This window comes from Haemaphysalis longicornis, unplaced genomic scaffold (genome assembly GCF_048455015.1).
Source record: "Haemaphysalis longicornis isolate Haplotype H1 unplaced genomic scaffold, Haemaphysalis longicornis Haplotype H1 scaffold_12, whole genome shotgun sequence".
NCBI lineage: Eukaryota > Metazoa > Arthropoda > Arachnida > Ixodida > Ixodidae > Haemaphysalis > Haemaphysalis longicornis.
The window spans coordinates 98,982,636-99,007,300 of record NW_027526225.1 but is presented as its reverse complement, the minus strand read 5'-3'; the positions used below and the strand labels follow the sequence as shown (position 1 = coordinate 99,007,300).

The 24,665-nt window shown below is 48.5% G+C and overlaps 3 protein-coding genes across 5 annotated transcripts in view; 2 read left to right on the top strand and 1 right to left on the bottom strand.

Annotated features, from left to right (window-relative positions):
• Nucleotides 1-12,669, top strand: part of LOC144163067 (uncharacterized) — a 30,834-nt gene extending 18,165 nt beyond the window's left edge. Inside the window, exons 9-12 of the mRNA XM_077693864.1 lie at nt 1,556-1,816; nt 5,508-5,715; nt 10,788-10,951; nt 11,782-12,669. Of these exons, the coding sequence (XP_077549990.1) occupies nt 1,556-1,816; nt 5,508-5,715; nt 10,788-10,951; nt 11,782-12,384 (1,236 nt within the window). The 3' untranslated portion in view covers nt 12,385-12,669. The remainder of the gene's footprint in view (nt 1-1,555; nt 1,817-5,507; nt 5,716-10,787; nt 10,952-11,781) is intronic.
• A 4,150-nt stretch (nt 12,670-16,819) lies between these two features.
• Nucleotides 16,820-18,125, top strand: Cnpyb (FGF signaling regulator protein canopy b). Its single transcript, XM_077693862.1, has one exon. It carries the CDS (start codon nt 17,310-17,312, stop codon nt 17,943-17,945), a length of 636 nt encoding a protein of 211 aa, XP_077549988.1. The 5' UTR covers nt 16,820-17,309; the 3' UTR covers nt 17,946-18,125.
• A 250-nt stretch (nt 18,126-18,375) lies between these two features.
• On the bottom strand, nt 18,376-24,098 carry Med8 (mediator complex subunit 8). 3 transcript variants are annotated; one of them, XM_077693860.1, is made up of 8 exons: nt 23,947-24,098; nt 23,751-23,869; nt 23,479-23,623; nt 23,187-23,327; nt 22,406-22,490; nt 22,007-22,165; nt 20,144-20,222; nt 18,376-18,480 (listed from the first exon to the last, which is right to left on the bottom strand). In XM_077693860.1, exons 1-8 carry the CDS (start codon nt 23,950-23,952, stop codon nt 18,474-18,476), a joined length of 741 nt encoding a protein of 246 aa, XP_077549986.1. In that variant the 5' UTR covers nt 23,953-24,098; the 3' UTR covers nt 18,376-18,473. The 3 variants fall into 3 exon arrangements, with proteins under 3 accessions (XP_077549986.1, XP_077549985.1, XP_077549987.1); XM_077693859.1 differs by lacking the exon at nt 18,376-18,480 and adding an exon at nt 18,807-18,834; XM_077693861.1 differs by lacking the exon at nt 18,376-18,480 and having other exon boundaries at nt 20,110-20,222.
• Between the last annotated feature and the right edge of the window lie 567 nt (nt 24,099-24,665).

Here is a 24,665-nt window from a genome sequence, read left to right as displayed (position 1 = left end):
GATAACACCATGAAAAGTTCAAGGTAATATGTTGACAACTTTTTTTATTATAAAGTTTTCTGTTCAGCTTGTACCGAGCTTGAGCTGCTTATAAAACACGATAGAAAACTTGTTCGAAGTGCTGCGCACCTATGATTGTTTATACGCAGAAGGTTTGGGAGCACTGCAATCAAAGCGCGCAAGCCGGCATGTCACGTCGTGCTTTTTTGTATTTTGCGGGCATCTTCAGTACGGTGAAAAACACTAATACTTTAATAGAAAGACAGAAACTGCTTATTCGGACGTCTTGCAAACCGCTCTGCGACTTAAGCTAACAACACTGTCATGGTAACGAGTCAGCTTGGGTGAAATATGGAAAGGATCATTTCATCTAATTGGGAGTTTTTACTCAGCTTCGTTGGTTGAAAAGTTGGCTAAATAAAACTGACTAATTAAGCAATATACGAAAAGTAGCGTGAGACAATACATAAAAAAGTGAGCAACAACATGCAGTTGGTTGCGTCGTCCTACAGTGCATCGGCATGTTTTTAAACCCTGGCTAAAGTTAGCTGAAACACCCTGTAAATTTTTTTTGTGTGGTGTGCACTGCCATTTGATTTTTTTTATTTATTAAGCCCTCCTAAGTCTGATTTAAGAAAATGCAGGTTTCTGCGGTGTCAGTGTGCATGTGTGTGTGTTTTTCAGTGTTATAATTGAGAAACATGTAAGTGTACCTCTGTGTAACTGTAGTTATAGCACAACCTATGAGCCACGGAGGCCAAGTGGTTAGGGCATCGTGCTGCTTAGCCAAAGAACATGGGCTTGATTCCCAGCCGCAGCGCCCGCATTTCAGATTTAGGCAAGAGGCAAAAACGCCTGTGTGTCCAGGTTTCGGCGCACGTTGAGTATCCCCAGCATAGAGTATCATACTAATATACACTAGAGGGAAATCTGGCGCCCACTGTCTATGGGAGCCGTGCTTTGGCGAGCGTTCTGTCATGTGCCGGGTAGGCACGTTCCACTTGTCCTTGGCATGGCTTGTGAACAGGCTGAAAAGTTGGCTCTGGCTGCAAAAATGCAACAGTGTTAGTGTAGAAGCTTCATCAAATTTGTTTTGTTATTATAAAATTGAACCAACGAAAAGATTATGTAGGTTATGTCAGTGATTATGTAGGAGCTTCATGTAAGATGAACGAAAAAAAAAAGATGTTACCCTTTTTTGTTGATTTTGGCTTCAAGACAAAAAAGAAGCCTTATGGCTAGCTAAGCCAAGTAGGCGGGGAACGTCGCTAGCGGCAATGGCACCGCCCACGGCGGCCCATGACTGCAGCGACAGATTGCCCTCTATTATATAGTAGTATGAAACTCTATGATCCCCAGGTGGCCGAAATTATTCCGGAGCCCTCCACTACGGCGCACCTGATAGCCCAGCTAACCAAACCCCCCAAAATACGAAACTGAAGCAGAACCTGTGCAGATATGATGTTCCCCTTTGGCACGCATGGATCGTTTCTGGCGTTTGGTCGGCCGCGCGTTGCCCTTTGGCGTACTACCAAGTTGCGTGCTGCGGTCGCAGGTGGCGAAGGAGATGCCGTGGCGCACGCCCAACTCGGTGCTTCTGCGCTACAAGCGCCTGCGCAAGGTGTTGGGCGTGGAAGAGCCCCGGGTGGCCGACCTGGAGAACCCTAATGCGGTCGGCCGCGCGTCCCGGTCCCGGCCGCCGCCCGTGCACCCGCCCCGCCTGACGGCCACGGAGCGGCGCAGCGAGCTTTACCGCCGCATCTGCCGCCTCATCCCCACCGCCCGCCAGAGGCACGCCGCACTCATGCTCTGCAAGGTGGGCCACCCAAGGGGAGGCGGCCGCTTGCGCTCTGATAGCACCTCCGCGCTGTTCGTGGTGGCTGTTGCCAGCGTTACAAACGAAGTCGCGACCCAACTTGTGGGACTAGGAGTGGGGTTGGCTGAAAGAAAAGGAGCTTTGGTTTTTGCAAAAGCGGCATCTGCCAGGGGTGTTTTTTCTTCTATTGCAATTTTTTAGCCCCAAAGATTTGTGCAGACACAAAATCTTTGTGTTGCACTTAATCCACTGCTATCGGCCCAATAATGACGGATTGACACAATGATAAGGCCAGTCGTAGTGTAGATGATTGTACGCAACACCTGTTATTCGTGTCAGTTTCGCTTTCAGCAAAACTATCACTGGGGAGGCTACCACAGTAAGACAGACCATGGGACGTTACTCTTCTGGTTGGTGCAACAACATGGCACCGGTGGCAATCATATAGTGATCCAGTGAGAGCTTGTTGCTTCTCATCAGAATGTAACTCATGGGGCGAACAAAGTTACACATGCCAGGAGAGCGCTGATGATGTGGGGGAAAATTGGGCTATGAATGTTTGCCCACCACTAACGAAAGTGGCCATAAAATGTTCGCCCCGATGTTAACACCTCCCCAGACGGGGAGACATGCTTCTCTGAATGCTCTGTCGCCATAGATACGCCGCTCCCTATTAAGGGGGCACACTGGTCTTAGAATCTGTTTTTTTTTTTTTCTTCCCAACCGATTTTGATGAAACTTCATGGGCTTGTTCAGTTTTTCTTGTATCTAATTAGTTTTGATGTGAGGTAACTAGTTTCAGAGTTCATTTAAAAAATTCCCTGATTGTTCTTGCGAACAATAGGAAGAAAACTATTCAACAAAACATTACCAGCGAGGCATGAATAGATGCCAGAAGTTGTGGAGAATGAAATGTGGGAAGCAGTTTTTTTTTTTGTTTTGCAATCCCATACACATTTACATCAATTCTAACTTCTAGGTTTGAACTACTCCTGCTAACCAATTAAAAATAACTCTAATCAAACAACTACTGAAACTTAAAATGCAAAATGTGCTTCCCATATCGCATGGTTTAAACATTCAGTTTCACAGTGCAAAAGAAATTATTTTCCTAGCCGCACTACATGCTGGGATGTACCTCTCAAGAATTTCGTATCACTGTGATACCACTCGTGGCGAAAAAGTGGGGAGTTATGGGAAAATTTGTTATTTGTGATGAAATCTAGCCTCCATGGCTTTTATAAGCACCTGGTACTGTTCCACGTACGGAATTTTCAGAGGAAAATCTGTGCAAATCAAGAGAAAAGTGATACCTAAAAAGATGCTTTTTTTGGGGCAATTTTTCGGTCCCAAAGACCCATGTGCCCCCCTTATTAATGCTTTCTCAAAATCGGGGGGTAAAAATTGGGAGCTACTTTTCGAATGGATATTTGGGGAGAAATCAGGTGTTTTTGTGAAACAATTCCATAATTGGGGTTATTTCGGGTTAAATTGATAGATGTACTAAGTTTATTTTAATAATACACTCAGTTTATTTTAGAGGGTATCACCAGCTTTTTAATTCCTAACGCGGTAAAATTTGTTTATTTCAAGCTGGTAATCTGGGGGGACTGCAGGGTTCTTTCTCGGAAATTTGGCATTTATTTAGAAATGAATAAATAATGACCGTAAATAGCCTTGATAACTTCTAGCAAATGAAACACTTTATTCATTAAAAGCTGGTCACCCATTGTTCCCTCATTCTTGTTTATATACTTTACTGTAATCTTCTTGCGCAACTTGTCGGTCTTCGTTCGAGGCCTGTCTGATTGCTGAACGTATCTCAACTGAGAGAAGGTTCTCTCGACAACACCGCTTCCATTAGCTGGGCACAACAATGTCAGGGTAGCACTTTCCAGCCTGACGTTTTGGGTGCTGGGGTAATATTGATACCGTATCTACACGATTGTAGGTCGACCCTTTTTTTTCAAATTTGACAATCCAATGTTGGGGGATCGACTTAGAATCGAAATCGAGCAGTCTACCGCTAGTAACGGCAAGAGAAACGAGAAATCTGGGGTGCTACGAGGTGTGGATAGCTTTGCACCCTCGTTCCCATGGTTATGATATAAAGTGTGAACCGCATGGGGCGTTTTCTGCTCACGAAAATGCGCCGCGCTGACGCTGCCGCAAATACCACCCGCATGCTGCGCGCTGCGCGATCGGCGGTGGCAACATGGCGGCGTCACCAGCCACGAAGAGGTGCGCGTAGCTCCAGCGATTGCTTCTGACCGCTCTTTAAGATATCCCTGAAGGCACAAACGAAGGCTTCTGTGCAAGAAAGGAGCTGATGATGTGGTCGAAAACGACACTATAAAGCATCATCCGCGCTGCTAGGGAAAGTGCCAATCAAATATCTGCCATTGTGGTAATCCTAAACATCTCCAGCAGCGACAGCTGGCTGTCCCGAGCGCTTTTGAACTGTTGCCATGAAGAGCACGCCTCCCCCATTGGGGCAAGTCGTCAGGCTCCTCCCACTGCCGCGCTCGTCACGCGTCAAACCAACGTAGAACTAGAAGCTGCCGTGCGCGCGGAATCGGCGACGCGGGCGTGAAAAAGTCGCCCGTGCAACACCGACGCGCATGAATCGCGTGCAGAAACGCGTCAAGAAGCGTTTTATTCGTCCCTAATAAACAAAATGAGTATTAGCGAATCCCTTGATTCAATGAGCGGCGTCAACGTACCCCAAATCAAACAACATGGCAGCCGCTTCCGTCAGCCGCCATGTTGTTTGTTTTGGTATCGCGCGGCAGTGGCTGCTGCCGGTTGCTTCGATGGTTGTCATCTTGCAGCGATTGTGTTCTTCCCGCTCAACGCACAGCACATGGTTATTCCGGGTGCTTATACAAAAGCTTTTATTTTTTAGCATCTACTACGCATACAGCGAGCGCACGGCTACCATCGATCATTGATGGTAGAGCCGCTGTGTGGGTTGCCGGAAGAGCTTTTTTTTTTGTGATACAGCTTTCTAGGTGGCACTTTTTTTTTTGAGAGAGAGAGAGCGAAAGGTGCAACTTGTGGGGGTCGACCTACATTCGAGTCGACTTATAATCGTGTAAATACGGTACTCAATGATTTCGGAAGGTGCGTTTGTGCGCTTGCTTCCAGCGAGTACCGGTTGAGAACGGCGGAACGTCGGACCACAATTGCGCAGATCGCTCCTTTGGAAAGGTTCATTCGGGGAGAAGTCGGGTTTAACCTGAAGCTCCTGAAACATGTTTGGGGTGTGAGGATCAAGTAAAATCGGGGTTTTACCCGAAAATGAACAGCCCTAGTTATACGGAACGACTGCTGTTGAAGCTTCCTGGTACATGTCTTCGTGATCTCAGCGCGGAATTTGCATGTCGGCGCTCGTTCAGCTTTACTCTGACTGGTTGTGTCTTGTGTGATCCCAAAAACAGGGGAGGAGTGATATGGTTCACTAGCACATTACACGGCCCCCTTTTTCATTTCCGCGTCCTGCTCAGTGTCAATGGACAGTAGTGCTGTAGGCAACATTTTAGTGCACCAAAGTTGGGGCTGTCGACCCGCACCTTTAAGTTTTGGGTGTTTGAGCTGCACACGCTGGGTGTGTGAATAAAACAGGGTGTGTGAATAGGTGTGTGGACAAGCTGGGTGTGTGAGTAAGGCGGGATGGCCGGTCACTGTGCAGGGCCGGGAGGACGCAGTGAGCCGTGACGCGTGCCTGTCGCTGTACCAGCGCATGCTGAAGCAGTACCAGGGCAGCCTGCGGCCCCAGCCCACCGTGCAGAGCCGCAACCTGAACAAGGCCATCGCCCAGTTCGCCCAGCCCCTGCACCGGCCCTACCCGCCCAGCCTGGCCGCCTACGAGCACCAGGAGTGGCAGGCCATCCTCAACGGTCAGGGCGCACGCAGGCGCTGCCTTAGATCGGCCAGTGTGGAGTCTGGAATGCGCGTTTTCAGTACTGGGACGAAGCAAGCGGTGGGGTCGGGGGCTGCCAACAGAAAATCTTTATTTATGCTACCGTAGTGTGAGCTTCCGTTCCCTTGTGGGTAGGAAACTGGGACTTCCCATGCACACCATAGTCGAGCTCTACTAGTGGGGAAAGTGAGTGATACTTTTGGCAAGTTGTTACAGGCATTGGATATATATTGCTCAGAGTAACTAGGTTGATGCACACCTTGTGTGTGCGCAAAAAACTGTCGAAGAACCTTGAGCACCAGTGTTTTCAGACTGGCGAGGTGCTGCAGAAACAACCGAGGGCTCTCTTCTGATGATGTCTGGCGTGAAACTTCCGAAGGTTGGGGTATTAGTCAGGCTATCCTTTTTTACTGACAAAAGGAGTCTAACTTGTGCTCCTGCAGTGGCCAGCTTCTTCTATCTGACCCCCTTTTGTTGCCTATCACTTCAACAGAGCACTGCGTAACCTTCCAGTGGGTGGTGGGAGCAGGCTTGCCAGGAGGGCCAAATAACTTCGGAATCAAAAATGGGTGGGGGAAAAGTTGTAGCCCGTAGTTGTTGAATAGGAATAGGAGATTTGGGTAGGAAAGCATCAAAATTTGAACTTGAAGGCGTCGATAGTGTACTATCGATTTGAGTAGGGTGGGCAGGAAGGTGTGAAACTCTAAAGCTTCGAAGTGAAAGGCGAAGTGCTGAGTTGGATGAATGCAGCACAGCATGCAAAAGTCTGGCTGATGGTGTGACAAAGAAAAAAAAAAAGGGGGTTATGGAGAAAATTTAGGGGCATCCTGGTTCTTGCTTTGTGGTCGCAACGGTGATAAACCAAGGAGTGGAGTGGGTGAGATGCGGAGGAACCAACGTGTGTACGGCTTACTGCCAGTGCGACTTCTTTTCTTTGGGAGCCGGTCGAGATTGCGTGGTGGTCTGCATCACTTGTGAGGTGCTGTCTAAAGTGGGGCTGTGTGGCTATGTGCCGTGCAATTTCAACTTGCCTGTATGCCATGTACAGGGGTGGAACAGCTGCGCCATTTGCGCCATTTGAGCGCCAAACTTGCTTACCTGCGCCATCCTGCACTGAACTGCCCCTATTGCGCCCAAACTTGGACGCTTTGCCCCCCTCGCTTGTTAATGCGGTTCATCTTTGTTGTGAGGTAATCACTCATTTTCTCCTGTGAACTTTTGGAGTTAGCTTTGCTTGTGTGGAGGATGGTCCACCATTAAAGGGACACTGAAGTGAATTTGTCGCGCTCCCGTTTTTGCTTGCACTGCGTAGACTGGCGCAAATTAGCACACTTTTCATCGTTTATCCGGTTGACTAATCGGTAATTATTTTACAAAGCGCGAAAGAAGAAAAACTACCATGCGCGGTTTGCGGCGGCCGCACCAACTAAGCTGTGACGTTGGGAGGAGAGGGCACCGTGATTGGACGATGCCCAAGGTTAGCAATCAAACAAGTTTCGGTTTCGGTTTCGGTTCTGTAAAACAATATGTTTGACATCCGATGGCATCGTTGGATGGCCATTCTCAATATCCCAGTAATAGTAGTACCGCGCTTCTGCCATGTTGTCGGCTGTAAACTGCATAACACAGGCCTCCCAGGACGGCTTGGAATCGTAGCATTCACTAGCCGAGGCCTACGATGTGCATGAACGCCATGGAGGAAAGAAAAGTTTAGGAGGGAGCGTCACGTGACAATGGTGAAGCCTAGTCATAAAAAATAAAAAGGAAAGACTGATGGGAGGTGTTCTATTCACGTGACAGGCAAGCGGTAGTTCTTTGCGCCTCATGTGGCCCTTCGCCGACGCTGCGTGCATGCGTCTGTCCGTTTGGTTGCCGGGCCGTCCGCGTATTCGAGTTTCGGCGACGAGTCGCGCAGCTCTGCCTGCAACCCGAAACGCGCAGCGGCCTGATCGTGCGGGCAAAGTGGTCGGACGGGAGAGGCAGAAAACATCTTTGTTTACTGAGCTTTCGGACCCGTCGAAGTTCACGCCGCAGTCGGAGAGTTGTGTGCCGCCGCCGCGTGCAGAAGTGGAAATGATCTTTTCAACTTTGCCGCTCAGGCAAAGTTGAAAAGATCAACCATTTCAACCGTTTCTTTAACCATTTATTGGCAAGGCGCAGTCAGTCCACAATTCAGCAAGGTCCCTCCCAGGTGTAATCTAGCATTCGTTTTTTTTTTTTTTTTTTTTTTCTTTTCTTCATATACGTATCGCACCGATTGAGCGTTCCTCAGCGGACAAACAGCCGGAGTACTGCTTGCGACGCGAGGTGGTCACACCCAACATAAGGGTTCTGAACCCTTTGTTTTCCAGTGCACTGAAGTAGATAAAAACGTACCATCACGCCGGAGCACCGGAAAGGCGAACGTATGCAAAAGCGCGCGCGAAACCAAAGCTAGTCTCACCACCTCCCCGCCAACACGACACTTGTTACGCGCGATAACTCAGCAGAATGCCAAACGCAATCGTCACAGCACACCTGGCAAACACCGCGCAGCTGTAGGCCGCTCCATGCTTGTGAATGTTTACGGCGGCGCGTTCGAGCGATCCAACGTCAGAAGTGAAATTCGGCTTGCAGCTCGTGAGGGTGCTTCGTAAGAAGGCGATCGAAGTCTCGCCTTGCTTTGAACAGCGACAGCGGCAGTACTTCCACGATACGAAGCTTGGAGCGCAACGCTGGCGAACAATCTTGTACGGCGCCTTCGGTGACGGCGCTCGCCTCCATCTCCACCGGCAGCCAGCCGGAGCCACTAAATGCTACCGCGGGCCTGAGAGTGGTGCTTCTTCCATAATGCATTGCGCGGGAGGAGCCCGAGGAGAGGAGAATGCGGCGTCAGAGGAGGTTGGCTTGCCAAAGCTGTGCCGCCTGACGTCATGCTCCCTCCTAACATTTTCTTCCTCCATGATGAACGCCCTCCGCATCCCCGCAGACACTCAAATACATGCGCTTTGCCCCATATTTGGAGCTTGCCTCACTCATGCCTGTATCGTAAGAAGCGTGTTCGCACCAGGCCAAGGGTCTGTTGATTCTGGCCTGTGCCCACTGCCCGCAAGCAGTCAGTGCTTATGGCAACAGCACGCCAACGAGAACTCGCTAGAGCGCCAGTGCCAGCCTGCACGAGTTCTGTGGACTAGTTCATGGAGCAATGAACGTTGCGGGCCAAAAAAAAAAAAAAAAAAGGTGAACGCAGTATAAAAAACATCGCGAGAAACGAAAAAGTTAACTTATATATATAAAAAAAAGCATGCACCCGCGGGGATTCGAACTTGTGACTGGCAAAACATTTGCGATGACATACATAGCGCTCCAGACCACTCGGCCACAAGAGCCGTGGTGACCTTGCAAATATAAGGTATATAATGTATAACCAGTTTACACTTTCATTTAGTTTGAGTATTTCAAGCAGCTTAGGCGACTTTTTGTTGTATTGCGCTCATGCAGTAAGCGTCCCCCGAGTTTCCAAAATAGCTCACATCTAGCAATTGCATTTCTTAGACGGAAAAGCGTTCGCAGATGCGTAGTCGTGCTGCTGACCGCTCTGCTTGTTCGCTCAGCGCAAAAAAGTGCTTCCCGCACCCTAGTTTTACGCTGTACGGTAAAAATATCAGTTGATTTTATTTCCTTAGTACATATATTGACTTCGCTGACTCTTCTCCCCCCTCAAGAGCCTCCTCAAGAGGCCTTATATTTTCCTACTGGCGTACCAGACAGCGAAGCGTCGCATGTGCGCTTGTGTGAAGCGACCTTGACTTGGAACTAGATACAGTGTACTAACTAACGAAGTAAAGAAAGGCACATTCTTCCATTCACAAACGTGTTGTGGCTTAGTTTCAACTGATCGAGCAAATTGCGACGACCCGTCGGCGGCCGGCGGACTAAACGTTGGGCCGACTGACTCGGTCGCGGAATGTCGGCGAGTCGTGCAGTAGCGCAGCCAATTGCCAGCTCCTCTCCTGCTGACGTCACACGAAAACGCCACAGAAAATGGGCGAGAGTGCAGAGAGGAGGACAGCATTTTCGAATTGATTTTTCTACTAAATAAATTCGCGTAAACGCGCTCAGAGTGGTCGAAACAGGGCCTAGGGACTCCGGACTACAATTTGCGCTCGTAATCCCGCATTGTTTACAAATCACTTCAGTGTCCCTTTAACTATGTCGTCTAACACACTCCCGTATCGTAGTCTATGGGGTACATTCGTCGGCTCTCGCAACCCCATCCGTGACCGGTGAAGACAAATTAAGCTGTGTTCTGCTTCGCATACAGGGAAACTGCTGTTCAGTAGAAAAAGTGCAAACAAATGCCTTGTTTTATAGTGCCGCCGTGAGTTTGTTTGCTTGACACTGCCACCTACCTGACGCAAAGCGAGGCCTGTTATCTGATCCCCTTCGACTCTGCGTGTGAGGTTTACCCTTTGAACGGTGATAACGCGGCATACTCGCTGGGGCCGAATGTAGATAACTCCGCATATTGTAAGTTTCGAGATATAGTGCAACAACTGCCTTCCTGGTTCGGAGCAGGTTCTAGTGCACGTTAGAATGCCTAATATAGTAGATAAATAGATTAAACTTAATTGCCAGGGGGCTGGCCCAGGCTGCTGTGTCAAGCCCCTGCCAGACGGCCTTTCTGACTGCTCCAAAAGCCTGCTACAAAAGGCAATCATGCCTGCTCCCAGGACTGCTCCCAAACACATTGACCCTGTTTCACCCCTGCATGTATTCCATGGTACTGCCTCGTCGCTAGATGCGGGTTGTTGCATAAATGGGGATGTCGGCTCCGCTGTAGGCTAAAGTTCTTTATGTCAAGCCTTTATATATTTGCAGTAGTATTGGGAGTGAAGGGTCAAGCAGGTGACGTATTGAGCTGACGTACCAAAAATTATCAAACTTTAAAAAAAAAAGGAAGTACACAGGTCGAGCCGTGGTGTGCGCAAGTGGCTGGTGTGCTTGTTAGATCCCGAGTCCCGACCCCTTTGGTGGAGCCGTGTTGGCTCGTGCTGTGTTGGCCCGCAGTGCTGCACGACCTGCACGGGCTGGAGCCACCGCCAGTGGATCCCCGGACGGTGGGTGCCACCACGGTGCCCGCTTTTGAGGACTTCTTCCGCAACGAGGTGCTGGGCGTGCCCGAGGACTTCCAGCCCGGGGACCTGGTGCTGCCCCTACTGCCTCCCAACGAGGTGGGCTGCTCTCTCAGTTCTTCCACTTGCTGCTTTCTCCCCCCTCTTCCTTAAATCTGGACGCGTAAATGCGCCCGGAGTGGTCAAAGCATGGCCTAGCGCCTCCAGACATCAGTTTGTGCAGGTAATCATCCCACAGTGTTTCCATACTCCCCTATTGCAGTTTTGAAGCTCTCGAAAAAAATTCGGTGCTCAGGGCCGGGGAAGCCATGCGTGAAAAGTATTTTGTGCCGTGCGCACACAAATTTGAAGCCTACTTTCAGCAAAAAGAGGTGCACGTTAGAATTGTGCAAATACGGTAAGTAACGGATTCGTACCTGGATAGCAGCGAATGTGATAGAGCTTTGCAACAGTGCTGTTTTCTTTTTTCTTTTTTCCTAAATAAAACAACATTCAGGGGAAAATATTGCTTCACTGGTAGGTTTCAGACGCAGTGCTTTGCAGTTTATTATTAAACTTCCTTGTTGAGTGGCAGATCACTGCTGTCGAGGCTACCTATCCCGTTTCGAAGCAAATGGGAATGTGTTCCGCGAGCTCATTCGACTGCCGAATGCCGTCTGTGTAAATATCATTCAGTATTTTTGTGTAGTGCCAAACTAGTGGCATCCACAGTTAATGTCATTCGCTCTAAATGTCGTTGGAGTTGCTTGGGCTGGTGACGTGATGCGGAGTTCAGTCGGCGGGTGGACCTTATGGAAGGGATGTTAGTGGAGAGGGAAGTGGGAGAGGTGACGAAAAAGTACTCATTTCGGGGATGAGCTGCAGTCAAAGCGGTATGGTGGCTGGTGGTGATGCTTAGGTTGGCTTCTCCTCTCCCCCTGCGGTTGCAGACGACCGTGGCCACCTTTGGGCGGCTGGTGGACCGCTTTGCCAACGGCCGGCTGTCGGAGTGCCTGAGCGTCTTGGACGACTACGCCTCGTACCCCGAGCTGGCGGCCGCCTTTGACGCGGACACGGAGGAGGACGTGCGCTGCTCCGACTGCTCATCCCGGCTTCAGCTGGAAGAAGCGCTGCCAGTGGGCGGCGGGGATCCGGCCGCCGAAGAGGAGCCGTGCAGGCGGTGCCGGGAGCTGCGGGAGGCCCGGCGCAACTACGACACCATGCGCGCCCGCTTCCTGTCGTACTTCTTCTGGCCCGCCCTGATGGACTCGCAGAAGATCCCCGACTCTGTCGAGCTGTACCCGGACCCGTCCCGGGTCCGGAAGCCCAAGTCGCACTACCGGCGCAAGAAGCAGCGCAAGCCCTGGGTCAAGAAGTCGTGGGAGGAGCGCAAGCGTGCGCAGGCGATGGCCCTGGCCGCCTCCTGTGGGGGGGATCCTCCCGAGGACGACGTGGGGACGTCCCGCGGCGAGTCTACGGGGGACGTCGCAGGGACGTCCGGGACCCAGAGACCCCCACAAGACCCAGAAGAGAGCGACAGCTCGTCGGCATAGTGGGGCTCGACGAGAAAAGCTACCAGGGCGCTTATTTGTGGCCTGAGGTTGAAGGTTGCAGCCCACTCACGTGTCCTGGCAAGCGGAATGGTACAAATCAGCTTCGATCCCAAAGACTGGGCACCACAGAGTTTTGTATAGATCAAAGTATTTATTTTGTTTATTGGTAGCACCCAATAACATTTTCACTGTGATCAAACTGCCACATCTCAAGTTCATGGGCAGTGCCTTGTTCATGTTTTCATACGCCTGTTTTTCCATTAAAGTTTGTTTTGATGTTTTGAAGAGGTCCTTCTACTATGACTTGTGTGTGTGCTAATGCCAAGAAACACCTTATAATGCTAAGAAACACCTAAGGCTACGTTCAGACTACTGACACAAAAGGCATATCGTGATCTATGGACGTAAAAAAACGGCGTGTCACGCAGTTCTGTTGGCTGAGGCGTGAAATGACGTCATTCTTTAAAGTTATTACAACCGTTGCGGCAACAGTCTGAACCCGGCCTGATCATGAGAAGCGTTTACCAAAAGCCCCATTTAAATATTTAGTCACACTGATGCAATAAAGGTTAAAAAAAAGGGGGCCCTAAAGTGTAAGTTTGAACTTACAAATTTAACCCAGGCAGCACCTTTGTACCTGGAGCATCCCTCTCTCGTTCCGTATTTATTTTGTCTATACTTGCAAGTCGTAGCTGGCGCGCCGACCAGCACCATACAAAAGGCAAACAAGTGCAAATAATCTGAGTGAGCCTTTGGCTGTTGCCACCCAGGAGGAGGTGCTACAAACGTATGCACAGTTGACCCTAGTCATGTTCGGCGGCAGTGATGGCTACTGGCTGCTGGCTACTGGTACACTGGCTACCAGCTACCAGTTCTGGCTGCTGGTACACTGGCCCTTAGAAAAGGTGACAGCTTTCACATTCAGCCGCACTTGGCTGCACTTGAGCACCACAGTGGAAAATTTGATTGAGATCAAATCTGAACCAAAGCTTGCCACACGTGACACCGAGGCAGCCTGCCTGCTTCAGTTTGTCTTTTCAAAGGTGCTTGCTCAACAAAAGGTTGCAGGTGCACTTATTCTGCGTTTACTGGTACTTGCCTTGCTGTTGCCTTCCTAAAACACTGAAACAGGCTCTGGCAAATGCATTTTATTGGTTACAATTGGAGACCTTGCAAGTCGACTGCAGCAAGGGAAAGTGTATACCTGTTTCCGCAGTTGCTGCAATTCTCTCTTATGAGAGCTTCTGCTGCTGCTACAGGTGGTATACAAGTGTGCGTGTGCATGCATGTGTGCACATACATGCAGCGCTGCACTTGTTAAAAGCCATCTTGTTTTTGCATTTTAATTCTAGTATCTTTAAACACGCAATCGTGGTATGTGTTGTAGTAGCTTCGTATGCAATGCACATTGAAGTGTGCATTAGAATGGAGGGTGTACTTTCACTGGAAGTCAACCACAAGGCACCCGCCGCGGTGGCTCCGTGGCTAAGGCGTTGCGCTGCTGAGCACGAGGTCGCGGTTTCGATTCCTGGCCGCGGCGGCCGCTTTTCTGATGGAGGCGAAAAGCAAAAACGCCCGTGTGTACCAGATTTCGGCGCACGTTGAAGAACCCCAGGTGGTCAAAATTACTCCGGAGCCCTCCACTACGGCGCGCCTCATCGCGCCTGCGTTGCGTTGGCGCGTTAAACCCTACAAACAAACAATCAACCACAAGGCATACAGTGAAGAGGTTTGCAGACAGCCTATGGAAAATGTGTTTTGGCAGCTGGAATTAGATTTTTGTTTTGGTGTGTCTGCACCTTTTTTGTTGAATTTTCATTTTGTTAGTCTTTGCATCCCCCTGGAGCTTGTCAAAACAAGAAGGAATTTCATATTTAACCTGTCGATCATTACTCATTACTTGCACTTGCAACATATATCCCAGTCAAAAAAGACCATTGGGTCCAATAAGACACAACAATGGGACCCAATTGGACTCAATAGAAACTTCCCTAAATCCTGTTGGACACCTTTGGGGTTATAGGTGTTCCAATAGTGTCCAACTGGCCACACCATACAGACACAATAAGAGTCAACGGGTGCTTGCGTGGGTCCAATTGGACCTCATTGGCTATACAGTCATTCTTATCATGTCCAATAAGCCAGAGTTGTGGGACACCATTGTGGTCCAGTGAAGCTCACCTTTAACCAATTGGACCTCATTGAGTGTCTTCAGTACCCTAGCAAAAATTCCAATAGAAATTCCAATAGAAGACATTCGATTCACGTAACCTGCAAGCATTTTGCGTTTAGCACGCCTCAAAAATAATGCCCCTGTAGCGCTTAAAAATTTCCTGGTAGAATTAACGAGTTGCACCCGCCGGCGCATGGTGGATGCCCGCAATGCTTGCGACAAGCAAAAACGCCGCACGAATGCTTCCGTGCCTGCAGTAGTAAAATATTGTTTCGAGAGCGTCAGCTCTCGCATCATCACCTCTAATTTTTCTAATCTCGCTGTGCGGAGCGGCCATATTTGGTTTGGGTGCCAATTCAACGGCCGATTCTTAGGATAAGTGTCGTACTTTATATGTCTGCGGAAAGTAAAGCCTACAAAATCAAAACTATCACCAAAATAATTAATCCCGCATTATAAAATTTTACCCTAATTTTAAGACGAAATACATTAATTAAAACTGCTCAATAATGCTTTTTTGACAATATGAACCTGGCGGAGTCGGCGGAGGTTTCGTATGCAAGACAAAGCAAAATGGCTTCTTCCATGTCCGGCGCTTCGCTTCGGCACGATCCCCGGCACGGGCGTTCATTTCGGCGGCCAGCCACCGTGTTTGTGAATTTTAGTGCCACATATTGTATTTGTTAGTTTTAAAGTTACGAGGACATCATCTGTGGAGCGCTAGAACGTAAAGACACCTTCGACGTCGCTCGTATTCAAGGATTCTTGTCTTCACGAACGGCGAGGTGACGAACGTGCACGCATTACGCAGCTCGGATTTTTGCATTTGAAGGTATGTACACATTTCTTTTCACCGTGATGCTGTGGAGGCTTTTTCTTTCCTGATAATTTTTTTTTATTATAAATAGCAAAGCAGGTGAACAAGCGGCGCATTAATGTTTGGTAAAGCCGCTATCGATGCAACCACGTGTGAACTGAGCACAAATACATGCAGGACTTTGTGTTCCGATTAACGACTGTGCACATCGCGTTTCGTACAGATGAAACGAAGTTTCGCGGAGAATGTTTCATGCAGATGGAATCGAAACGGAATGTCTAGCTTTCGCAGCGTTCCGTCCACATCGGCGTACTCACGCACCGTACTTCGTTGGGGTCTGGCGGCGTGCTGCCGAACAGTGGTTTGTTTCGCGTAGACGAAATGCTATACACACATATGAAAATGTGCAAATATTGCGGAAGTTCCTAATTATTGTCATACTGTTTTGCAGGACCCAACAGCCAGACAAGGCCATGGACACCGCAGATGAAGCGGATGCACATGAAGCAAAAGCCGATTAAGCAGATGCAGCAGGCGAAGATGATGAGTTCGTCAACGTTGCCTAATTCCTTTTTTTGTACTATACTACTGTAAATAGGCATGCAATAAAGAGATACGCTTAATCACCTAATCACGCTTATAGTCCAATTTTTCGTTTGTCTCTGCATCATAGCTAGCGGGGTCGCACTCCCCAGTAAAAAGCTAATGGGACCTCAATGGTGCTAAAGGTCCAATGGGACCTTAATGGTCCTGTTGGGTCCAATGGGACCCGAACGGTTTTGTCAGACCAAACGGGTTCAATGGTGGTCCAATTAAGTCCAATTGGGGAAACCCAATGGGATCGAAAACACAATGGGACAAAGTCCAATTGAGTCCCATTAGGAAACCTAATGGTCTTTTTTGACTGGGATGGCATTGTTTCACCTTAGCCTGTAGTTATTTTTGTACAATTCCCATTCCCCCTGCCGATAATCTGCATTTTTTCAAGGCGTGGACAGGGTCCAAGGCAGCACCGTTAATCAAAGGTGTGGAAGGTAGAAGATGGTCACAAATGTGCACGGTCTGCCCAGTGGGGAATTAGAAGCGGCGGAATTTGAATTCGACAGTTGTCCGGGTGCACCGAATAGAAGTGTGAAATTTCGCCAATACTTGAAACTGGTGGCAACAGGAGGGTAAATTGCTTATCTGCTACGAAAATGCATCAACTTAGGCATTTTCATGCATTTACGCTCGCTGCACTTGCAGAAGGACTGCATACAATGACGTTGCAATGCTTATTCGAACTCAAACTTCACGAATTCGCGCCTAGGGCCCCGACAGACGGCAAGCGATACTTAGCACGTCTTGGAACAGAGGCGCCCTCAAGCAGCACCAGAGCGCGGTGCCGGCTGGTGCCGGCGGTGCTTCGCTCTTTCGTTACACATCAGGGAGTTGCTTTAGTACACATATGCCTCTGCGTCCGGGCGTCCCTGTACGCATTTTTTTCTTCTTTCAGGCCATGGATGTTTCAGGCAGTGGTTTGTTGAACAGCTGATTGCGACCTGCAGGAGAGCAGACGCTCAGTGCCGGAGATCCAGAGCAAAAACACGTTTATTAATATTTTAAGCGAAATGTGCAATCCGCAGTGGAGTTTACTACGCACGGACGGATCTCCGACCGGCGTATCCGCTGCTTCCACGCCGCCATGACTGACGCGCTGATTCAACGTTGCGCTTTTATCGTGGTCGTTATCTGATGCGAACTTCATTCGCAGCCGTTCTGGCATAGAGAAAGAAATACTTGGTTCTGGGCAGTTGTCCGCTGTGTGCGCGCTCTTAAGAAATCCAGTAGTAGACCGCAAGTAGTTGGTTCACCTTCCTGTTTTCGTGTTCACCCGTCGGCTTGCGGAAACGTCCGTACGTCCGGCCCGTGATCGAAAGCGCTCGTAGAGAAACCATGCGCGGTGTTTTGCTCCTTGTCGGCATCTCTCACCGCGCTTTGCTGGTCGACGCCGAGGAGAGCTTTGAAGAGGCCAATTACGGCGTGAAGTATGCCTCCAGGTGCGAAGCCTGCAAGTATCTGGCAGTGGAGTTGGAGGCGCGACTGCGGGAGACCGGCAAGACGCACGATGTCATCGAGACCGGATACAGCCTCGACGGCAAGCGCAAGAAGAAGAAATACGTGGTGTCCGAGCTAAGGCTGGTCGAATCGCTGGATGGTGTGTGCGATCGGCTGCTGGAGTACAACATCCACAAGGAGCGCAAAGATTCGACGCGCTTCGCCAAGGGCACGAGCAACACGTTCAAGGCGCTCAACAACCTCGTGGCGAAGGGCGTCAAAGTGGATTTGGGCATTCCGTACGAACTGTGGGACACCCCGCCGGCCGAGGTAACCCACCTGAAGAACCAGTGCGAGTCCATGCTCGAGCAGTACGAGGCCGACATCGAGCGCTGGTATTTCGACCGCCAGGAGGAACCGCTGAGTACCTACTTGTGTCGTAGACGTGTGCTCCGTAAAGGCGACCACGGGTGCTTAGACGAGACGCTGGACGCTTCTGCCGCAGCCGAGCCGGAGCAGAAGGACGAACTCTGAAAGCCGCCGAATGAATTATAACGCTGCCTCGTCGGAACTTTTTTTACAAGATTCGTTGAAACGCGTTTTATACTCGTGTACAGTGCTTTTTCCTTGGTCGTATCACTTACCTGACCAGTGACTTTCTTGCCGCACAACAGGAACAATACTTAATTTCGAAAAATATAATGTTTTGTCGCAGCAGTGGTTCCTTGCTAAATTGGTGTGAGCGGAGTGGCATTACGTGTTCCCGCTCCTAGATGTCTCACACGAGCTCAAACAGAAATCGAAGGTAATTGTATTTTCCCACACAATCCGTTGATGCAATGGCAGCGACAGCTTGTCCAAGTCGTGACCACTCCTGCCTTCATTTTTCACACAACTGTGCGCTGCGCCACGAGTTGAATGCTGGTAAGCCATTCGGACAAGTTGGTGCACCTGTTAACGTACACATTTTATTAACGATTTTCACATAAACAGATTGCACATGGGCATACAGCAACGCACGGAATAGCCATGCTGCACGTCGCCTGGCTGTCCCACTAAGAATCACCACCTTAAAGAAAAATCAGAAGCAGGCATAATTAGTGGGCAGCATCACAATCAAAATTTGACACTGTGATATCGATTATAGGCCACGTAGCTTTGTCGCCTTTCAGTTTAGTTTCCACAAGTGTCTCTCTTGTTAAAGCAGATGTTAACCATGTCCATAGAAGCTTTTTTTTCACTCATAGCAACTTAAATACAATGAAAGAGACTAACAAAACTGTGAGGAGCTTAGCTCTGCTGACACAAGCGCAATACACAGGAAAGAACAAAATATATGTGCCGTAGATTGTGTGTCCTCGCTAAAGAAAAGGTGAGAAGCCAGCAATGCCTCCTGCTGCAAGCTTGGTCTCAGTTCAGTGATCTGGAGAAAAAAAAAAAAAAAAAAGCTGGCAACATGAAGATTGCAAGGCCAAGAAGTAGAGCATTCCATAAAGTTCATAATTTATCAGGCCTGTTCAGCTCACCAGCACAACTTGAACCTAGTTTTTCATGTCAGCACTCCGTTATCACGAGTTCAGAGCAATGGATGTTTTTTTTTTTGTGTGTGTATAGCTTTTTGTAGCTGTATCGCTAGCCCAAGCTAATTGAACTAATTCACAGCTAGTCCTGCATTCCAAGCAGAGCTTGGGATTAACCTGGGAGCAAGCTAGAAATGCTAATGCAGTGGCTTGGGCAGATGCTGATAAATTAGCATTTACTTTTATGAAACGAGACTAGAAAATTGATGCAATGCACACATAAGTGGCACTTGTAACGCAAGTACTTCAACAAAGGAAAACATAGTGTCCACTAGCTGTTGATGCAAGTTTGTTCAACATTGCGCCACCTGATGGCAGCAGCGAGACACTAGCGAGAGCAGTGAAGAAGAGAATGATGATGGCACGTTGCATGGTCTTGGGGTGCATTCGTGATGGCAGCCAGGACCGTTGGAGTCTAGGACTTGGCTAAATAAAGCAGGAAGGAACTAGGCTTCTCCTTCAGCTTTGAACAAGAGAGGTTTGGAACTAGTGGTCCAGCAGGAGCAGGCTTCCATCTTACCGTCCCAAAGTTGAGCTGGTTTCTGCTTATTGCGACAGTAACTGCTTCAGCAACGCGATCCATTGGCCTGGTTGTTATTCCATACTCCATAGAATTGGGCACAAGTGTTATTCATACTTGAACATTCAAGTTGAGCCCTTTTGCAATCACAGGTCACGCCTACGGGAGCAGCATCAATGTTAAAGCAAACAGCAACCAAGTGGAAAGACTACAGTCTACACCATACAAGTCAGGCGACGCTGGATGCAAGAAATGCTGCAGTGGTGGTTTCGCTAGTGACGAGTGCCGACAGTTGCGAAATGATTTGTTTGTAACCAACGGCTACATAGCATAGGTGTGGTTTAAGCTTCCGCTACGCTCTATGCAGCTTTGCAGCTCATTGGTAGTGGTCGAAAGTATCGTAAAATGACATTACAGGTCACCTCGAAAATGGTCGCACGCTTCAATGTGGTTTGAGCTTTGTGATGGAGTGGCAGTTTTTTGGCAACAAATGCAGGAGCCATGATCTGTGTGAGACGGCTAATGGGAAATCAGCCCTGGTGTCGCCCTAGACACTAGAGCATGGCCCTGCACAGTGCCAGCATCAGGGGCAGTGGGGGAGAGCGGGTGAGCAGCTTTATTGGTGGCATCACCTCCCATACGGATGAGAAGCGCCGGCAGACTTGATGTTGGTCTTGATGGCGCTGGGCATCTTGCCAGCAGTCGGGTGCACTGCAAGGCAGAGGAAGCACCGTCAGTATCCCACCGTGCCAGTGGCTTAGCCAGGTGCAAGCATGTGACTGAGAGCTTGGGGCCTTACGATTTCTACTCTTTGAGACTGGTATACATTGTTCCTAAGCTACAGCGGGGAATGAAATTGCTGTGGCTAGCACAACTACAGTGGCATATACCGTATTTTTGTGATTCTAAGCAACCTCCCCTACTCATAACCAAAAATTGGAAAGAAATTTTGCTTGCGAATCACAAGGTAGATTTCAGAGCAACCATCACAAAGTGGATTTCAGAGACTCGTGGAAGCGAGCCAAGTTGACGTTGTGGCCAAGTCATTTATCAAGTTTTCAATTACAAACTACTTCAATCGAACAGAAAACGGCCTGCTGTCCAAGTTGCACAACAGACTCGAAATGGTAGTGAGGGTGACGGAGTACCGGACATAAGCCGTGGGTTCGTGTACCTATTTTTCTTTTGAATGTTTGCCAAATAAAACATTGTTCCTTGCGGCAGTCTCTTCAAGATATGGCCGCAAAAAAAGCAGTGTGGGGCCGGTAATATAGGTTTTTTCGAATCTAAGCACCCCTGTCACTTTGTGCATCGCGATCGTGGAAAACAGGGGTGCTTAGAATTGAGTAAATACGGTACATGCAACTGTTCACACTGTGGTCTCTCTGCCCTGCCCGAGTGGCAAAAATGTGCTGTACGCCAATGGCGAATCCATCTCTATTGCAATATGCAACGAAGTGAAAGTGACCTTATGGCCTGGATTTGACCGGCATTTTACTGGTACAGGAGTATTGCACGAGTGAAAATTTCAACCTTGCTTACTAGGAGCATGACAAAAAGCTCTCACACACACACAAAAAACGCAATTGCAGATTTTCTTTTACTCACCAACATTGTCATAACCTTAAAAAGAAAACAAAAGGGAACAAACGCTACATTGTGAGAGCATCAAACAAGTGGCGGCGCAAGGAGAGAAAAGGCTCCAACGTCGTCTCGGAGTAACTTAACATATCACTGTTGATCTGTGCCTACACTCTTATTGCCAGTATAAACCAACCAGCCGCCCACTTGAAAAAGAAGTCATCCTTAAGTGCACCTTATCGTACAAACCGTCCCCTTAACCAGATCACGACGTGAACAGCCACTATACATGATGGGTGCCTTGTGCTGAGGAGCCCAACAAGTGCACCTATGGGAATGCTGTTTAGCAGTTAACCCCCTACTTGTGCAGCAACAAATGCATTTGCCAGAAGGCCAGTTTGCACTGCGCATTTTACATTTCTTTGCTCTACAAGAAAAAATTACGCCTAAGCCACCAGCAAGTTTGCGCTTAAACTTTGTGGGTATGTCAGATTTTATGGTCTTGCCTAATTATGGTTTTGTCTAAGCGTCCTGCAATATCGCTTGCTTAGTTTGCCTGCAAAAAAATACAACATACAACAGCACAATTGTCTGTTTCTTTTAGTATATTTTTCTTTGAACGGAAGCTACACTATTTTTTTTTTTATGAAATATGTTTTGCCGCAAGCACAAATGCTTGATGAATACAACCAAAACAAAGCTTGACTTTGTACATGGCTGTCTTAAGCAATCTTCAAATTGAAATGCAAGTACTTCTAAGTTGGGGTTAAGCATTCATCACTCACTAAAATGTTTTTCTATTGAATGACACTAACATTGAGACCAAAAGTATCCAGAACAAAGCATCGTCCGGCAAGCAAAGCGGAGAGGTTGGTCGCGACCTGAAATGGAACGCATATGGCATGCATCCTCACTGGCGAAGGCTTTGGCCCCCCTCTGCTGCCCACTGGGCAGGGGCGACTGGCTCTTTGGGGAACCAAGGCTTGGACGCAGACCCTTGCCCATGCTCAGGGCGCCGATCAGGGCGTTGGTGTCCGCTGGCGACGACGTCTGGGCCAGGGCGCTCCGCTGGCCTGCACAACAGCCCAAGCACTTCTTTGGGAAACAATGTTTCAAAATCTGGATTTATGTTCGGGAAAGTGTGGCTTCGCAGACAGAAAAACAACAAAATGTGCGATTTAAATGCAACTACACAGTAAGAGCATTCACTTTTGTTCCTTTGCCAGATTACCTCATCGCCAGTAAAAAGTGCCAAGGTTGGCCACCTAAACCAAACTATAAGAAAAGGTCAAGCTTGCAGGAGTGCTGCTTACTTGACGTGCTTTCCCAGTCTTCACGTGTGGCCTTGAGCACTGTTTCAATGGTGTTCACAATCTTGTTCAGTGAAGCTATTTGCTTCTGCAAAGACAAGCAGCAAGGGGGTGCACGGAACTCAAATTTTCTTTGCTGTCCTCGGAAACACTTGCAACTGAATCATTTCTTTGTGTGCACAATTTTCAAACATGGATGCCAGTTGGCCCTGTGAACTTACGGCCATGGAACACTACACAAACACCTAAATTAAGCCTCCTGTGGCTCTATACGAAACTGCTTGGACAGAAGGTAACGCGAAACACAGATTACCGAGAAAAAGTACATGGTACAAAGTAGGCTACAGGTGAGCGCAGCCTGTGTTCCGAATTGCCTCTGTTGCTTCGCACAGTGGATTTTATCAGAGTGAAATGCATGTCTCGCTGCAGCGTAAAACCGGTCTGGCCATACACACACCGTAAAGTTGCCCCAATTCAACTCTCTTCTCCTTAACGTACCCTTTACAATGTCCAGTGGCTAAAGCCAAGAAGCATAGCGGACTGTTCTTAAAGAACACTTCACTCCAGAACAAGTTTTTCATGAAACTCAATTATGCCCAGGCAGGCACTTTATCATGGTCATCACATTCCATTTTTGACCAATTCCTGCCACGGAAGAATTACCCTTGATCACTTTTTGTGTTGAGCCGTTTTTCTAAGGAGACTAGCCTGCACATGCACACATGTTTAAGAAGAATCCGAGTTTCAAAATGTTGCAGTGATCCAAGCAAGACGAATGAAATGCCTGGGCAGCGTCCAGCGACATCTGGTTGGCTTTGTTGTTGATCTGAAGCTCTGTCGCCTCCACTTCTGGGTCTGGCTTGGTGCGCAGATAGTCGGGCACCACTTCGTGATTGAAGAACTGGATGCGATTCTCGGTTAGTTTCTGCGAAGAAAAGAACGCCAGATTTGTCTACCATTGCACTTATGGAACCACAAATGCCCAAAGCAAAACTGGTTCTTTATGTGCTTGCAGCTCGAGATATTTTACAAAGATTCCTCGGCACTCGCTCAGTGCAGAACCCTGGAAAACTTACAGCAAGGTCTTCATCGCGTTCCGGGTTGAGGAATAGAGGCAGTAGGATCCGATTCCTGAGTGGCGGGGTCTTGTCGTTGCGTAAAACTTTCATTAGCGTATTCAGCTGGCCGGACAACAGCGCGAAGCTGTTGAGTACCGATGGCCTGCGAACACAAGAGTAATGTTTAGCATTTTCTAGCAGAGTACTAGCCCTCGACGTAACCACGATTTGGGCCACCCGCGAGTATGCAATCATCGTCTTCAACGTGTTGCGACAAAAAGGAAGCTCACCACTGCAGCGTTTCGTACTCCATCTCGAGCTTGACAATGAAGGCGGCAATGGAGTTTTTCAGGTCCTGAGTCCGACTAATCATTGCGTCAAGAGCTATGTCGAGCGCTTTCTCTTCCCTCTGAAACAAAGCGACAAGGGTAAAGAATGAAGCTTCAAGAATCGACCGCGATCTAGCTTAAAGAAATAAAGACGTACCTCCATATTTACTTAGCTCTAGAGCAACCGCAGAATAAAGAAATAATTCGTGACAGGAGACCCGACGCCGTGAACTCCGAAAATCAAAACTGGCTGCTGTATCGGCTACAGCTCTGGAGTGGATTGGCCGTTCTAGGCTTAGCCACTCTTTTCACTGCAAGTTAAAGGAGGCAATTACACAAGGTGTTACAAAGCAAATATAGGCAGTTTAAGGTTTATTCTATTTAATGCTATCACTCATGCTCAATAAAATTTTTGTCACCTCTAGCAGATGGCTTTTGGAATGTCCCTATCCGCACGCCCCATGGAGCTCATTTTTGGTTCGCACGCCACGTGCGAACAACATTACTTTATAATTGGCACAACACGTGCGAACAACTTTGGTTTTGATTCGCACACAGGGTGCGAACAAGAACAAAATAATTTGCAGTTCGCACGTAAACTTTTGAAAAGCCACTTTCCGCCACATGGAGTTTCCCGCCGTGGCCCGGGTTGGTCCAACGAAACAAGTGGCAAGTGCGCGAAAAGGGCGGAAAACATATAAAGACGATTTTTTCCAACGCCGTGTGTAAACAAAAAATTGTTCGCACAAAGCGTTCAAACTACAACTAATTTTGTTCGCACATTAAGTGTGGTTGACCTCTACTTTGTCCAAGTTTTTCTCCCTGTCTCTATTTTAGTACACTATATTATACTGTCTCCTTGCCTCCCCCTGTGTA